The 17,187-nt window shown below is 42.0% G+C and overlaps 1 protein-coding gene across 2 annotated transcripts in view; it reads right to left on the bottom strand.

Annotated features, from left to right (window-relative positions):
- Nucleotides 1-17,187, bottom strand: part of cadm1b (cell adhesion molecule 1b) — a 121,586-nt gene that overhangs the window by 28,163 nt on the left and 76,236 nt on the right. For both annotated transcript variants that reach the window (XM_031873537.1, XM_031873538.1), the window contains exons 2-4: nt 9,992-10,012; nt 4,843-4,989; nt 1,114-1,266 (exon numbers count right to left, since the gene is read on the bottom strand). In XM_031873537.1, the coding sequence (XP_031729397.1) occupies nt 1,114-1,266; nt 4,843-4,989; nt 9,992-10,012 (321 nt within the window). The remainder of the gene's footprint in view (nt 1-1,113; nt 1,267-4,842; nt 4,990-9,991; nt 10,013-17,187) is intronic.

Here is a 17,187-nt window from a genome sequence, read left to right as displayed (position 1 = left end):
CATTACAGTGCGAGCAACAACTTTGAAAACATGCTTTATTTTCACCAGATGTTCCTCACTTTCTGAAGTAGAAAACAGGATGCTGTTGCGGACATTTTATCATTAAACTTTGTCTTTTCCCGATCCACACAGAGCAGAGTTTGCGGTAGGGATGTTAATAATTAACCATTTAATCAACAATATAAAATTGTGACTGATTACTCAGTTAAAAGAAATATTATAAAAAAAACCTGAGCAAAACTCAGTGTCACTTCAGTGGCGAACAGCTGGTCCACCTTAAAGGTCAGACCACCTTAAAGGTCAGACCACTTTAAGTGAGATTAACCCATTGTTGTCGCTAGCTTTGGGGCAAACCCCCTTCCCTTTAACCAAGAGGTGGTAAGCAAGACTCTAGCAGTTGTAGCATTTATTCACTGACAAAAAAACCTGGGAAGCATCAGTTGACCTTTACTTAAGCATGTGTTTCATTTCATACATTATTGTAAAGCATTACTCAACATTCTACGCCAAAGTTAAGCAAGTACATGTGATCCTATGGGTGTAAAAAGTACACAGAATAGGATAAGGCACAGCCCTTCCTTGCATAAGTCATCGCAAAAACTCCAGTTACTTGAAAGCAAAAAGTCAGTGGGGTGTTCATTTCAAGGACTCTTCAGCCCTTGGTTCAGAAAATACTGCAGCTAGGCTTCAATTGTACAACTAGAGTAATTACTTTAAAGTGCTTTTAATTCCTTTCAATCCCCCAGGATGTCTGCATGTATAATAAAGCTTAACTGGAGTCATTTCACTCCAAAGCATCAAAGTGTGGCACAGCTGACTCTCAATAGGGAATCGTTTGGAGCAGCCAAGTCAACATTCACCAGGATTCACAGAGTCACAGCTGCCAAAACCAACGTGGTCTGAGCCATCAGTTTCAGCATCTGCTCCTTTTCGTTATGCTGTTGAGCACCGCGAGAGCCTAATTGGCTGACATTTTGTTTCAGTTGCTAAGATAACAGGATCAAAGATTACTATTATTTCATATTTACCATGTATAACTGAGCGAGATACAATAAAATTGTGTGCGAGGAGGGGTGTGATGTGTGCGGTTCACACATGCACCCTCACACCTACCCAGGACAGTGATGTCTGCATAGGCTTCCTGAGGAGGATCTGTGTAGAGCTGGCACACATAGCGTCCCTCATCGGAGAGTGACACATTGGACAGAGACACCCGCAGTTCGTTGTCAGAGAAATTCACCAGCTGGAACCGGCTGTCCTTCAGAGCTGTGGGGATACATGTGAGACAGAGACAGTGAGGATACAGAGAACAGGGACACACACGTGAGACATGGGGTAAGAAAGGAAGAGGGGAAGGGAGAGGGGATGAAGGAAGACAAAGGAGACGCAAGGAGAAAATGAGATAGAGAGCAGGAGGGGGAGAGTGGGGTGGCGGGGATGAGTGCTGCCCTTTGTGGGCTTTCTCCTTAATTGAGTAAAAGAAAAGTGAGTTTCAAAATGATTCATACAAGTTGATTTATAAAGTAGCTTTACAGTCCACGGAGCACTGGCACAGACAGGGAAGTGTGAAGAGTGCTCATGAGGACTCCTAACAAGCTAGGAACTCTTAAAAATGGTCTGCTGCTGGTCATGGATGGATGCGTCGAACTCACATATTCCAGAAAAAGGGAGAGGCATTCAAACATACATAATGAATGAAATCACAGTGCAGAGGTAGAGAGGGTTGGAAGCCTGGAACTCCAAATCTGAAGTAGCTGGGAATCTGTATACTAATGCCAGTAAGATTGGCTGAATTTTCTTTTAATGTCGTCAAACTAGGTTAGCCATCTCTCTCAGAGTTTTTACTCTGCTCTTCATTTGGGTCAGCCCTCATCCCTAAGCAGCGCTCTTAAACATCAGCTTTGGTTGATTTGATTGGGAGCCCTTTTGATGTTTTCGACCTGACTTCTTTATCAAGTCCTCTCTGCATCTGTCGAGCTAACGAACTCTATTCAGTCCCCGTTAAAAGCACGGGGAGTTTGTTATTCCCTTCAGGTTTTACACTTAGCATCATGATCATTACCCAAGGTCTCGGGGCAGTGTCAACATGAAACCTCATCCCCCAATATAATTTGAGTGCTCTTTGGAAGTCTCTCCTCAAAGGGAAACAATGACACTGATGCACTTTGAGAGCCGAAGCACCTGCTAGGGAGGGAAACCCTTCACTTCGGAGACGCTCAATGAAGTTTATACGAGGCAGTTTTATAACCAGCTGACTGTTTACATAAACGCACGGAGGGGGCACGCCATCTAGTATTTATCAGTGTTTAGGCATATTTTTGCCAATATGAATATATAGGGCGGCAACTATATTTTCATCAGAGATAAATCTGCTGATTGTTTTCTCGGGTGATGATTTGTTAATTATTAGAAATCAGTTTTCACTCATAGAAGACCAACGACGGAGGAAAATATTCACATTCGAGAAGCTGAAGCCGGTTAATCTTCTGTAGTTTAACAGGACAGTCTTTTGGCAGAGCATCACTTTAAACATTAAACCTTTGCAATACAAAGACAGACAACTGCTGTGGAAAGATGCAGTGCATGAATAATGGTATGATATTGCATCACCATCCATAGAGGTTCACCATCGCTGATAAAAGCTCATTCCTTCCATTTCAGATGAGAACTCGCCGAATTGCACGTCATTTCGCATATATCCAGCCGAATAAATACCTCATTCCAGCAACACTCGCTCAGCCTCTATACCTATGACACAATTCATCTTTATTTGCTGCAATAGAAATTTGTTTATATGACTTTCACTGGTACTGTAAAGCTGTTATGATTTTGTATGCTGTTTGTGTGTAGGTATCTGCTTCGGTGGATGCCGCTTCACTTGTAGCTGCTGTTCTTGTCGCGCCTGGTGTGTCTCTATGTCGCTGCTGTTTACTTCCCTGTATACAAAGATCTGCCACTGTGTCGAGCGGCCCCGTTGACAGGTAACAATGCCACTGGCTGAGGGGGGTCCCCAAAGAACCTGCAGTCCTTCAGGAACAAAGTCTAGAATAGCGCTGCCATGGGGATCACTAGACCCCATTACGAGGAACACAAACACACAGCAGTAGCCCGATAACATTTTAGCTGCCTGTCAGAAATCTGACATATATTCAGATCTATTGCAAACAAAACCTTTTGTGTTTTGTAATTGTCAATGAAACTGCATTGACGTAGACAGAGGAAATGATATGTTTACAGGAGCAGCTTGAGTAAAGAGCAATAGGAAAAGGTTGTCTTAACCTCGTGGAGAGATTTCCTTAACAGTACAGAGGTAATATTGATTGTTACCAGGATGTGAAAGCCAATTATTCATTGTTGCTCTTCTAAACTGACATGATCCCAGTTTCTGTCTACTCAATGGTATCAGTATAAATATTTTTAAGATGTAGAGCATGACATGACCTATGCTTTATATGAATGCCTTCTTCTCTGTCATATTCTCAGGTAGCTTTGGGTATTTTGTACAATTAAGACAAAGATGTGTCCATAAACTGCCCTGATGCTCTACACATGAGAGGAAGTGGAGCACTGTTCTCGCAACCTAGACTTGTGAAATAACAGCTGGGATGCGATATAGACTGAAATGAAGGGCGTTTCTTGTTCACCTTGAATCTTGGCTAGGATCCCAGATACAAACAAGTAAAAAAGCAGATACAAAAACTTGGTGGGAGTAGCCCATATGCTCATGCATAATCATAATGTTCAATATCCTAATCTAAGAGATTATCGTAAAATCGAACAGTGACAAGGACACAGAAGTATTCTCATTATGGTAGCACTCTGTATTATCTCATATTAATCTTGCCACATTCTGAGTGTAATGACTTGTGTAAAAGAGCCAAAAAGTCAAGGACAGATGGAATCACGTTTAACCTAAAGCTAGAGCTGATCTTGTGGTGATATCTGATACCTTGACTGTAAATGTCACAAGCTGAGTGATCCCTTTAGTACAGGATGCCCTGAAATGTGAAACTGACACAAAAACACACACTTCTTGGGAAAAAAAACAAATGCTGGCAGCTCCTCTTGTGAAACACATTCTCAAACGACATAAATGTCGTTAAATTAGCCCAAAGTCTGAAACGCAGACTAGATGTTGTGAATAACAGGATGCGAGGAATACGCTCTTCAGCCACAAATTGGATTTTTAAGAGCTAATACAGTCGGGTAGTTGTCACATATTTTCAGCTTGACATTGTGAAGTTCAACACCTTAAATTAAAGTTTGGATTCGATTTAAATAATTTTAATGATTTGATGAAGTTGTGGTGAAAGGTTTTGTCCATGATTAAGTAAGTAAAGCTCAAAAAACTTTAGCTAGAAAGTCCCCTTATAATTGTTGTTGCTTAGAGTATGCATGCATAAGAGAGCTGACACATTTTGTAAATTTCAACTAACGTTAGATTGTCACTCTCCTGACATCAAGTGACATAAGGAAGTAGCAAATGAATGTGAACAAATATATTACGTGTTCATTTGAATTAATTCAAACATGATTATTGAAAAAAATGACAGCCCAAATGCATTACTAGATTAACTTGAATGGCTTTTTAAGGCTAAATGAACGTCACAACATATCTTTCACTATCATTCTAAAATCTTGTTCATTTACACTACACATCTTTGTGTCTCCATATCTTCATTGAAATTGATTACTACGTCCTCAACTACAAAAACATATATTAGAAATCGACGCAAATGCTTTTCTTTTAGAATAATCCCAATGTGTTTGCATATTTCATGCCTACTTCACAAGATTTCAGGAAACATGGTTGAAATTGTGTCCGAGGCAACCAGCACTTACGTCTAACATCTTTGAAGTAGATGGTCTGTCTGTTGGGATTGAGCAGCTGGATGACGGAGTCGTCGTTGTCCTTCACTCTGCAGCTGATGGTGGCCATTTCCCCCTCGATCACCGACACGTTGTCGGTCGCCAGGTTCTGACCTTCGACTTCACAACACAAAAAAATACAGATGGGAAAAATGAAATATCAGATGGGAGGCAAGCATTCCTGTCTGGATATTTACAGCTTATCAAATATTTATATTTCCTGCAACGGGGACTGCATGTAAACACTTGCACAGTGGTAAATATGCGTGAATAGGCTACGTAGATTGTCTGATTGCAGCCATACCTAATCCTTCTAATATAAGAGCCATGTGCAATGTTTGTCACTATTGATCTCCCCCAGCTCAGAGTGGGCCCTGTGAGTCAGTGCCAGATGGGCTGTAAGCTCTGCTGCCCACGAAGGTAGGGAGAGAGGAGAGGGTAGGAAGGAAAAAGAGACAAAGAAAGAGTGTAAGAAAATGGCAAGTAGTGGAGGAAGAGAGTGGGAGTTAAACAGAGAGAGAAGAGAGAGAGATGAGCCGGGCTGGATGCTGTTTATGGTTGAGCTTTATCAGAGCCCTCCATCTGAGGTTCCATGCGACCAATGTGCGCTCCGTGTGCTCAGCTGCTCTGTATCTCTAGGAATAAAAGTGCTGTAAACATCTGAGTCACTCTCTCTGTATATTGGCATTGTTGCCACAGACAGGACCTGGACCTTGTCATCGTAACACCTCACACCAAATCCCCACACAAAAAGCCTGTCTATGTTTCCCCCACACTTTCAAAAGAGGGAACGAGGAAGGGAACGAGAAGTCACCTTGTGCTATATTTATCTGGCAGGAGCCAAAAAAGCGGAAGGAGAACGGAGAATACTTTTTAATGCCTCAGATTCACACCGACGGAGAAACAGCACTCCCAGCCACAGCCCCAAATAAACATCAGAAGCACATTTGCATGCCCAAGTTGTCAGACACCTCTATTGCATTCTGACATTTACAAAGTAGAGGAGAAAAAACACCTGCATTTTCAGATAGGGATAATGGGAAAAGACAGCCTAACTAACATGATTCAAAATAAACTCTGTGAATGCGGCAAGCAATAATAAATTAACCTCCTGTGGAGAAAAAGCTCCTCAGACCTGTCTAATGCAATAAACTACCCATTTCATTTCACTCTGCTGCCAGGGATCAGGTTCAGGATATAAGGAAGGTAATGGGTATAAACAGAAACAGATTATGTCCAAAAAGTACACATTGCAGCCCATTAAAGCTTTGTAATGCCGTTTATATTTACCACTTGCTAATGGGCATTGACATAATCTATGTTAAATAGTGAGAATGTTCACGGACATGAACCAAAATAAATCGCACAGCAGAAGGTAAAAGTTTTCTGATTCTGGTTCAGTGTCTATCGTAGACAAGGGAATACCTCCTAACGGCCTCTAAGGGCACAGAGGCCAGCAGTGAATATGTACCGTATATATGAGGGAAAATATAAATAAATGAAGGGGTTCTAAAACTTTTTTTCACATTTTCTATATTGGCAATGTTGAAATGGAATAATTTCCTAAATATACAACATTTAGATAATATAAGACACATACAGGGCCCTTTTTCTTACCTCCCGCCTCTGGAAATTCCCCCTCAAACTGTTTTTATTTATGTTGACTTGCAATTACAACATTAAGACCACACGCAGATTTAAAACTATTGCCTAACAAGAAAAAATGATTCAGCAAAACCCCAATATACATCCAATGCCAACGTTCTTTTTCTTGCCCTCTCTGTTCATGGCATCACAGTATGCATAAAGCTGGAGTAGGACGTTTTTTGGAAAATGTCAAATAAAAGCCGCATAATGTAATAAGAATATCCTGCAGCTGTCCCTCCTCTGTCCTAAGCCCCTCCCACCAGATAAGGATGGGCATATGCACACGCTTCATATAGTAACCTGTACGAATACTTGTCATTCATTTTAAACATCATCCTGATTGTGATAGTGATGCTGATGCCGTTTTATAGCGTTAATCCTGGGAATTACCCTTGTGTTTTCTTTGTAAACTGATGAGCCCATAAAGGCCTTTAAGATAACGTACTGTGATTTGAGACTCTAGCTAGCAGCATAGCAGCAGCTCTTCAACAAATGCAAAGAGCCAATAACAATTCTCTCTCTGAAATGACCTGGGCCAAAGTCTCCTGTCACAGGTTAGATTTTCTAGGAACAGCCAGCAGCCTGTTGGTTTAGAGGGTTGGCTAAGCTAACTGGCTAAGCTAACAGCTGTGGCCCCTTATAAAAGGGTGAGGCAGACATGTGTTCAGCTTATTTCCCAGCGGGCTATTGCTGTTATATATTTCATTTTTGTTTAAACTGAATAAATCAGGTATAACTTGTTAAATTACCTTTGCAGGTGCTGGTAGGCAGGTTTTGCTACCTTTGGACAGAGCCAGGCTAACTGCTTCCCCCTCCTATGCTCAACCATCTGCTGGCTCTATTCCAGTTTATATATATATATATATATATATATATATATATATATATATATATATATATATATATATATATATATATAACATTTCCTTAAATTGGACTTAAATCTTAGGGTGGTGAATCCTCCAAAATGGAAGTAAGTGTGGTTTAGTTTGATGATTTACTTTAGTTCAAAATGAGAAGAGTGAGCGATTAATTGCTTCCTTCCTACATAAAAAAATAAATTGATAAGTCAAAATAATCTTCATGTGGAGAACTGAAGTGTGTAAGTTTTCAATGATATCAAGTGTGCCGGAGCTCCTCTGCACATGTACTAAGTGTTGCAGAAGATTAGGCGAAAGCAATGTGATGTCTTTTGATGTCTATTTTATTTCATCGCTGTAAAAGTAATATATATTTGGCAGTCAAAACAGCAACATAGCGCAGCCTTAAAGCAAGGTTATTCTGCTCCCAATCTGTTGGACTGAGAGAAAGGGAATGCAATAGATAATTTCTCCATAAGGTTTAGCAGCCCCAAGCAAGGTTGGTCCCCCTCCAATATCCTAGCCTAGGCTCATCTCCAATTCAAAACACACATAAATAACGTCGGTGTGATTAGCAATCCCATCAAAGGGAAAACAGGCCACTTTGTGGAACATGGAGGGTTTTTGCAATTGGAGTAAACATTTTCAATTGCCTCGGCATCCTGGTCATGATTGGGTGCAAATGAGGAGAGGCAGTCATTAATTCTGGGTGGTGGGTGGGGATGAACGGGGAGTGGGCAGAGGCATGGCACAGATGACTGGCTGATAAATTCAAACTCATTCCAGCAGCTGTCTGGAAGAGTAAAGTGCCTGTATCTCTACACATGGCTGCCCTCCTGTTCCTGCATCACAACATACTGAATGAAACAGTTAGAGGGAAATACAGACCTTCAAAAGTCTGTGCGCTCTCTTTGGGGATGTACAATCTGGCATCAAGTGTCTGGCAAGGAGGCTCGCCTCATCAGCCATAGAACAACCGCCCCCCACCCCACCCCACCACGCTGACCAATTTTAAGAAAAAGTTGACGAAATCAGGAAATATTAGCAGACCGGCTCCTCCAGCAGAAGTTCGGAGACAGGCACCTTTGAATATAGCTGGCTCCCTCTTTGAACTTTCCTCTCTTGTTTTCACATCAAAAGACATGAAAGGGGTAGCAAAAAGCAGGACAGCCACCCCCCAATTCCTCTCCCTTGAGTCACGGCTGTCTGCAGCAGTCCTGTCCTTTCAAGGCACAACCAGGACTACAGCCAGTCATTAACAATCAAAGTGTCTCCCTATCCTTCTCTGATGCTTCCTTTTCACCGCTGCGTGTCTTTATCCAGCTCCGTCATTAGACTCTGATCCTCATGATGAAATGCTGTTTTAAGAATGTTCACAAGTGAGAAATCTTCTGTCTCAGGGCATAATTAGTGCCATGCTATTTTTTTCCCCTAGATGCTCTGCATGGGAAGGTTTCAAGAATTTCATACCCACTAATTTGACCATTTTTTTTTCTGCCAGCGACGAGCTCTCTTAGAACCTCTAGGAACTGGTTGTATAATGATGCTACAGCATGACTTCAAAATAAGACTGTTCCACCTGAGAAAGTCACCAAATATTTAAAGGTGTGTCATTTTTCGGAAGTAAATAAAATGGCCGATGCTCTGCAAAAATCGTGTACCACTCTGTAATGCAGAAATTGTTTGTTTTTTGGAGGGTTGAAAACTTTCTTTTTTTGCCCTAATTTGGCTCGACTAATACCAGCTAAAACCAGAGAAGTGCTGTCAATGATTCACAGCAACCTCACATGTTTTGAGGATGTTATTTATTGAAGTAAATAACATAAAGAGCTGAAGGGTTAGTTCACCTCCTCTATTGAAGAGTTAGTTTGCAGCTGGACATTTAAAGAAAGGAGGAGACAGCCGCACAACTTTATGTTTCTGAAAAAGACAGTAAGTTCTGTACGGGCCAAATGTTGCTGTAATATAATGTAAACGGGTATCTTACCGTTATGGATAATTGTATATAAGAATGGACATCGTTTTATGGTGAACTTGATGTACTTTTGTTCTTTGTGTCTATTCATCATTTGCAAATATTATCATGGTAAAATTTAAGCTGAGATGTTGACCATGCTAAACATCATCATTTTCATTGTGAGCATGTTAGCATAAGCATGTATTTAAAAGCACAGTTGTGCCTAAGTGTAGATCACAGAGCTGCTAAGGTTGTAGAAACAGTCTAAGCGATATAGGCTAGTTATAGCCAGTAGTCTATATTTTATACTGTTGGTATAATTGCTATTGGTAAACTGCACCTTCTAGCAACGTAGAGCTGTGCAAAGCTAATTAAAAACAGAAAAACATAACTGGCATCCTAGTGGTCTAAAGACAAATTGAAATCTGCCATTACATATGGCGAAATGTTGATTTGAGAATTAGAAATAAAAAGGAGTGGATCGGCTTTGTGATTGTGTGGCTCTCTCCTCCTCTCCCGAAAAGGAAACACCAACATAACCAACCATTAATGTAAATATGCACAGATGAACATACTGCGATGGACAGCCAATCAACAGACATCAACAGAAGCAAGCACTTCCAAATGAACAGCAGGTAGCAAAAAAGAAAGAGTATACCTGTCACGGTTTCAGCAGCTCCTGTTGCAGCGCAGGGCGAGGGCGAGAGAAGAAGAGAAGAAAACAGACAGGTTGTGAGCAGACAGGATGCAAGCAGAGAATCATATTCCACTGGTAAAGAAACTTATTCATAAGTGACAAATGAGGCTGTTGAAATTCATTAAATTCAATCTCCATATGCTATTCGTGTAATTTTCCACCAATTAAGACAAATACAAAAAGCATCATAATGAGTAATCATCCTGTTCTTCCACAGGTGCGTACGATCCCTGACATAATGAGCCATTTTCTCTCTTCATCCAGCGCTATATTAATATGGAGGTACAGAGGGGATATGTGGACTTTGTTTTCAACCCCCCTCATGTCCCTGATTGAGATTCCAGCCAGCCCTGCTCGAGAGCAGCCACTGCCTGGAGGCGCTCCCTTGGGACCCTGCGGTGGATCCTGGAGAAGAGAGCACCCATTCGGAACGGTGCCCACCCAAACTGGCATCTCGCAGGGCATGGGAGACTGGCGTGTTCCCAAGTCCCCGCAGCAGTGCTCAGGGCCTGTACCCTCGGGAGAGCTTCCATCATTCATTGTCTGCTATTCATAAACAACCCCCCATCCTCTTTTGCTCTCTCTCTCTCTCTCTCTCTCTCCCACACACACAAACTTTCTCCCCTGCCCTCTGCCACACACCTATATATCTACATTTTGATATTTCACACACCGTCTTTCTATATTGACATTTCACACACACTTTGGAGCTTCTTTACTCTGGCTGTGAGCAACGTGGGCTTCAGTGCCGAGCGTACAGTATGTCGAAGTGACTGCTTGTCTCACTTGTCATTGCCGGCATAATAAGGGTGTAAGGTATGACACATGTCCTTGTTAAACTCCTTTGTGCATTTTCAATGTGTCAGCAATTCCCTCAGGACAAAAGACACGTGAGTGACAAATCACACATGATGGGAAACACATTTTCAACAGTGTCCAGGCGCCTGCTTCAATATCTCACACGGCTTAAGCCTCTGCTTCTTTAAAAATGGCAGGTGTCAGTCAAAACAGTGTATTTTTCACATGTTAATTCAACATAATGAGGCTTTTGGGGGCAATTCTGCTTCAGCTGAAAGAGATTTGACCAAAACGAGGCTGCGAGGTTGATAGCCAGACTCAAACTCGAGCTTGAATGAGCACAGCGTATGCATCCCAGTCCAACCAGCCCTCAGGACAGCCCATAATGAGGCTTTTGAGCTGCTTTAATTGCCAGGTAATTATTATGTTGTAGAAACATTATGTAAATGACTCATTATCATCTTGTATGTGTAGCATATCTGCCCTCGTTTTATGTTACAAGAGTGTAAAAAACCAGAAATATATCACCCTGATACCGGTGCATCTCAGTGTTTAATCTTGTCAACAGACACCTACATATCTTAACAGAGAGACTTGTGCTATAGTGCAGTGACACCTTCCGTAACCCTTCAGTATGATCCACTTCCTGCTGGTGGCCTCTGAAGGGGCTATAAATAGCGTTGTGGCTTGTCTGCCGTGCTCCCCTTCTCTTCCCTGTCCCTGCAGTACATTAGGTAGAAGTTATGAGGTGCCAGCTCGCCTGTGATTAGATGTCATGGCTGTCGCTCTGCTTAGACAGTGCTGATAGACAGATTTCTGGGGAAACGCGTGTGATGGCATTCGTGCGAGTGCAGCCGTTGCACCAATCTGTCAATCACGGCGGATGAGAGCAGGCAGGCCAACCATCCTCCAAATAATGTCTGTCCTTGTCTCCTCACCTCTTCTTCTGTTCCTCCGAAGCAGAAACCGCAAAAGTGGAACATTTCCCCGTTTTCCACCTACATTGATGCTACATTTCCAACTGGAAACACGCTTGCTGTGAACATTTGAAAGTGCATGTTTTTAGCACTCCATTATGTTTTCCAGAAGACGTGAGGCTCCAGGTGCTTTGGCATTCAGGCACCTGTGTTCACTCCATTGTCACCCGAACAAATCCATCGTAATCTGCATTCTTTTTTGAGTCACAGAGGCAAACAACGATCTCAGGTGACTGGCTGTCTGGGGGGTAGCAGAGGCACATAGCCTCTCTCTCTCTATATATAATGCTGCTGCTCAGTAAAAGCAGTGGGGTAACACTAATGAGGCAACGTTTCTTCACAGTACTAGTGTGATGCCTTTGAATTAATGTTCTTCCTTTCAGGTAAAACATTCCCTTGCTTATTTATGCTCATAATCTGCTGCGTGTTGCATGTCAACTAGTGTGTGATCGCACTGCATTAGAGGACACAACAGAGTTGGATGCTGGAACTCTGTGTAGTTCCCCATTGAGATCCACATTGGTTACCCTTGTGTGTGTGTGAGTGTGTGTGGAGCCATGCGTTCTTACTGTGTGTAGCCCACTGTGTTTTCATTTAATTAGAGGGATCAGAGGTGGGCTTCAAACTTTTTCTCTTCAAGAAGTCGAATGGAGAAGCGAGCTCCTGCAGAGTGGACCCAATAAACACAGGCGACTTTTGAGGTCAGGATTTTCACAAAAGAAACTGATCAAAGTGTTCCGGCTGTCCTCACCAAAAAGAAGAAGAAGAAGAAGAAGAAAAAACTTCCGACACCTGTTGTAAGTCTTTGTTGTCAGCCATGATTGTTTCAGGTACACATTAAATAATTCATATATTATCTACAGATTTTCTGTATAAATTGGAATTTGACAAACAATCCAAAGTTCCACTAAATAGTATTTCCCAGAGCTTTCAACCATATTACTCTGTCTTCATCAGCAAATGCAATGATTTTGAGATATCCATCTTCATGGCAACTGTGCAAACTCCATATCCTGGTTTATTTATATTCTGTGACAGCAAACCTTTGGGTTTCGTACTATTTGTTTGACAAAACAAGCAGTTTACTGTAAGAAAATGTGATTTCATTGGCACGTCTCACTATTTTCTGACCTTATATACACCTAACAAATAATAGAGGAACTAATTGTTAGATTAATTGATAATATAAATGATTATTTGTTGGAGCCCAACTCCATATGCAAGTGAAGATAGCATCATACTTCCATGTTCAATAATTGAATGCTTATTACTGGAGGCTTGCACTTTAACAGATGATGCATCTGTGCCTGTAGTGGCTTGTTTATGCAGTTTGGTGCATTATTTAGTAATTTAGTTGCATTGTATTTACAGACTTGGCCTGCTTCTTTTATTATTATCATCACTCAGCTACAGCTTAATCCAGCCTAACATGTCAGTGAGATATCAAAAAACGCTCACCTGCAAACACTACTGGGAATACTCAGATTAATTCTCCCCAGAGTCGACTGAAACATATTAATCAGGTTGGTTTACAGGAGATGCAAAGCATGTTCTTGCACGATAAAGTGGAATAAGTAGGAGATTTTGCCAGTATCCCCACAGAGGTGGTTAATTGCTCAGTGTTAATGAGATTCGCTTTGTAAATGTCCGATCTCTGACCTGAATGTTTATGTTGTACTCATTAAAAGACAGGAGGACACATGTAGTTGAAGACAATTTTTACTTTGAGGGATTAAGGATTAAGGATAATCCTTCAGAAATGCTGTCGGATAGAAAGCAGATATATTGAATTTGGTACCTTGCTTGCTCTTAGTAAAGTGCTATTGGCATCTACAATTGCAGATAATAAACAACACTAGATGGTTGTTCTTATGAATAAAAGGCTCAAATTAAGACATTTCAGCTTCAGTAATTCCTTTAAGAACAAAAAAAGGTGTGTAATCTTGTGTGACTGTGTCCTGTCACTCACAACACACACGGAAATGTCTCTGCTGCTGACACGCACGCAAAAATAAGCTGCAAACGGCAGCCAGCCACTTTAATGACAACTCAGGCAGCGTTCGGCTCACACAGTTGTTGTCAAGAAGAAAGAGAACACTAACACATTTTTGCCTACTGTAGATGCCAGGCTGCTGTTCCACACAGCCTCGTCACAGCCTCGACAGACACAGAGCTCTCCCCGTTACACAAATAAAACAGCATCAAAATGCGATAAGATCACAGAGACACAAAAGCTAATTTCACATATATCATGAAACAAGACTATTCTACGAGAGGATGTCTCAAATCAACATAATATCAAGCAGGAAGAGCGTTATAGTAGCAAACTATTAAGTCATGCTGATTGTGACAAATGCAGCAACTTCAGAGGTCTATAAATCACCAACCAAGTGCATTCGCTAGGAGGTAGTACAATGATTTCCTTTTTCCTACGAGGCACAATCATTCACTCTGTTATGTTAACAAGACCGGTTGACTGAGCATGGACTTAAGTGCAGCAGCGGCAGTGTCGCTCCGCACCCAAAAACCAATGCAGCAGAGAGAGAGTCTTGCTTAAAGCCAAGGCAAGCTTAACCTCTGGCAAAGTGACACATCACATCTCATTCGGATTGTCTATTTCGGGTGACGCTGCATCTTTTTGTGTTTTGCTCTTCAGAGGCAGCAGGCACTGCTGCGAAGCCTCTTTTCAGCGCCGGTCTTAGTTTCTTTTAAAAAGAAAACTTGCGGCAGGAGTGCTGCGTTTGTTACCACAGGAGAGAAACGGTAGCTCTGATTCAACACGCAGCCCTGCCCGGATCAAAACGCATGCAGAACGATTTAAATCAAAGCCTCCAAAGAGTCTTGAGGGAGGGATATTTTTTGCTTTTCAAAAAGACGCTGTAATGCCTCACCTATATAGTATGGTCTCTTGCCAGGAAAGCTCACATGAGCAATGCTCACAGAAGCAATGTGTGTGTGCTTTCCTGTCTGCCAGTAGATCTGCTTACTCACTATGAATGTGCATCTGCACAAGCCTTTCTGTGTGTATGTTTGTCTCTCTGTGTGTGTGTGTGTGTGTGTGTGTGTGAGAGATGGTTAATTAGGACATTAGGAGAAGCTTCTGACAGGCTTGTCATCGCCACAGCCTGCCCAGTGAAAAGGAGGTGGTCAGAGGGGTAAGTGGGAGTGCAGCAGGGTCAAGAGACAGCTGCTGCACCACCACTCACTGTCTGGAAGCTCTCAGAGAATATTAAACCACCGGGGCCTCGGCCAAGGCGCTCCCTCATTTATGAAATACACAAAGCTGTTTCACAAGGAGGTAGCGACTAATTTATTCTCACTGTTAAAAAAGTGCTCTTGTTTATTTTCCTGAAACATGAGAACATAAACATCAAAAGACCAAAATAAGTGGCGATGGCTTCGAGGTAATTGAGGTTATTTTGTAAATCAGTGAATGTAGAACGCAACGGTGGTCGTTCTCTTTAATTTTGTTTTTTTTTATCTCATGATGATAAATCTGTGTGGTCTTGTGCCTGCTGTGTATCTGTCTCCAGCAGAGTGATGTATTATTATTACAATATGAGACGTATTGAAAGCATCCCCAAGGCTGTTGACCTTGCTGACGACATACCATTAATTCTATGGATGGATTATTATTATCATCACAACAATAACAAGCCTCCTTTTCTGCTTGACTCTCTTTAACACCTGCGCCCATTCTCTGGCTGCCACTGCTCATATACTCATAATCACATCTATCAGCCCAAAACGTTAACTGCATCCGGGGACGCTAAACACGTCCATTTGTTTGCAGTTGTAATGTCTTTTGTGCGCCTCAATCAGGCACCTGTCAGACACACACCTGCTACCTCTTTGCTAAGAAAAAAGGCAGAGGGAAGGCCTTTTGTTTCCTCGCAGAGTTTATAATCAGCGCGTTGTTTCCAATCTTCTTCCACCATTTTTCAATTTCCCATTTCCCTTTTCTCAGTCAAATCACTGCTATCAATCAGCTGCATGTTTGAGAGAGGGGAGCGCGAGTGTATGTGTGTGTGTGTGTGTGTGTGTGTGTGTGTGTTAGAGAGGGAGAGAAAGAGGGGGAAGTTCCTTGATGGAACCATCTCTAGCCCTAGGCCTCATTAGTCAGAGACTGCGGGAGGAAATGTGTGTGTGAATGTGAGTGGCAATATGTGTGTAATAAAAATGAATACTGGTAGAGTGTGTCTGTCAATATGAGGCCATTTAACATTCCCTATTCCATCCAAATGATGCACAGCGGACATTGTGCTCTCTATTTGAGTTCTGCTCTAAATGGATACTCCACCCAGTACGTTCTATTATATTCTGTCCGTTCCGTCCACTGTGCTTACTGATATCATGACCTATAACGTCTCAAAGACAATTTCTGTGCAACCATGACAACATCTTCTCCGCGTCAGCGTGCCCGTGCTGTAAAAACGCCTCAGAAGCGAATGCGGTTGACTGATGTGGCAGTCAATACAAATCAAACCGTAACAGCTGCATAGGCTCAAGCCATATTGATCTCATGTGACGAGAGGCGCTCGCAGTCCATCGACATCTTTGAAGAGAGTCAACTTAGTTGCTTTGATTGTCGGTGTCACTAAACACGCCGACTCTTACAACAGAAATAACCCCTCTGTTAAAATTCATGAGGTACAAATTAGGCAACAAACACAACAGTGAGTAAAGGACGAGCTAACGCAACGAGTCCAGATTATTGCCAACGTGGCAATATGCTCGAGTGTATTGATTATAAAAGATCTATTTGAAGTGGCCAATACGAAATTGTAACTACAGTATAGTAAATTCACAATGGCAGGGTAATATACGGCTTCACTGCTTTCATTTATTCACAGCTTGACATTTCCTCCCATCCACAGAGTGTGCTCTAACTGTGTGCCAATGGCCACATCATTTAGACTGGACCCGCATGAATATTTAACATTAGCGCCTGGCTCGTAGCTTGCAGAAAATGAATTATTTTTAGTGGGCTTTGCAGAGGCACCGTGGAAAACCCTCACTCTGGTGATGAATCGCTGGAGAGTTTATGTTGTATTAAGCAGGCAAAACAAATGGCTATCAATCATTTGAAGCTTTTTCGTGCTCGCCAGCTACACATCCCTTCCCCCCCTTCACAGAGATTCAGTGGGTTTTCAGAGGGATCAGCTGCCAGCGTTGGTGTGTAAAAAAAGGGTCGGCTTCGAGTTCACTGTGTTTATTGACGAGCCCTCGGTGGAAGAGGAAGACGGACATGTTACAGTAAGAAACGGTCTACAGCTTTAGGTAAATGTAAAAGAAAATACGTACATGTTTTCACTCCTCCAGCTTTAATACAGTTTACAACCTTAGTCACAGACAAGCACTACGTAGCATGTCTTCATCATA

The sequence above is a fragment of the Anarrhichthys ocellatus genome, unplaced genomic scaffold (genome assembly GCF_004355925.1).
Source record: "Anarrhichthys ocellatus isolate YVR2014 unplaced genomic scaffold, GSC_Weel_1.0 scaffold72, whole genome shotgun sequence".
NCBI classification, from domain to species: Eukaryota; Metazoa; Chordata; class Actinopteri; order Perciformes; family Anarhichadidae; genus Anarrhichthys; species Anarrhichthys ocellatus.
This window is presented reverse-complemented; position numbering and strand designations above follow the sequence as displayed.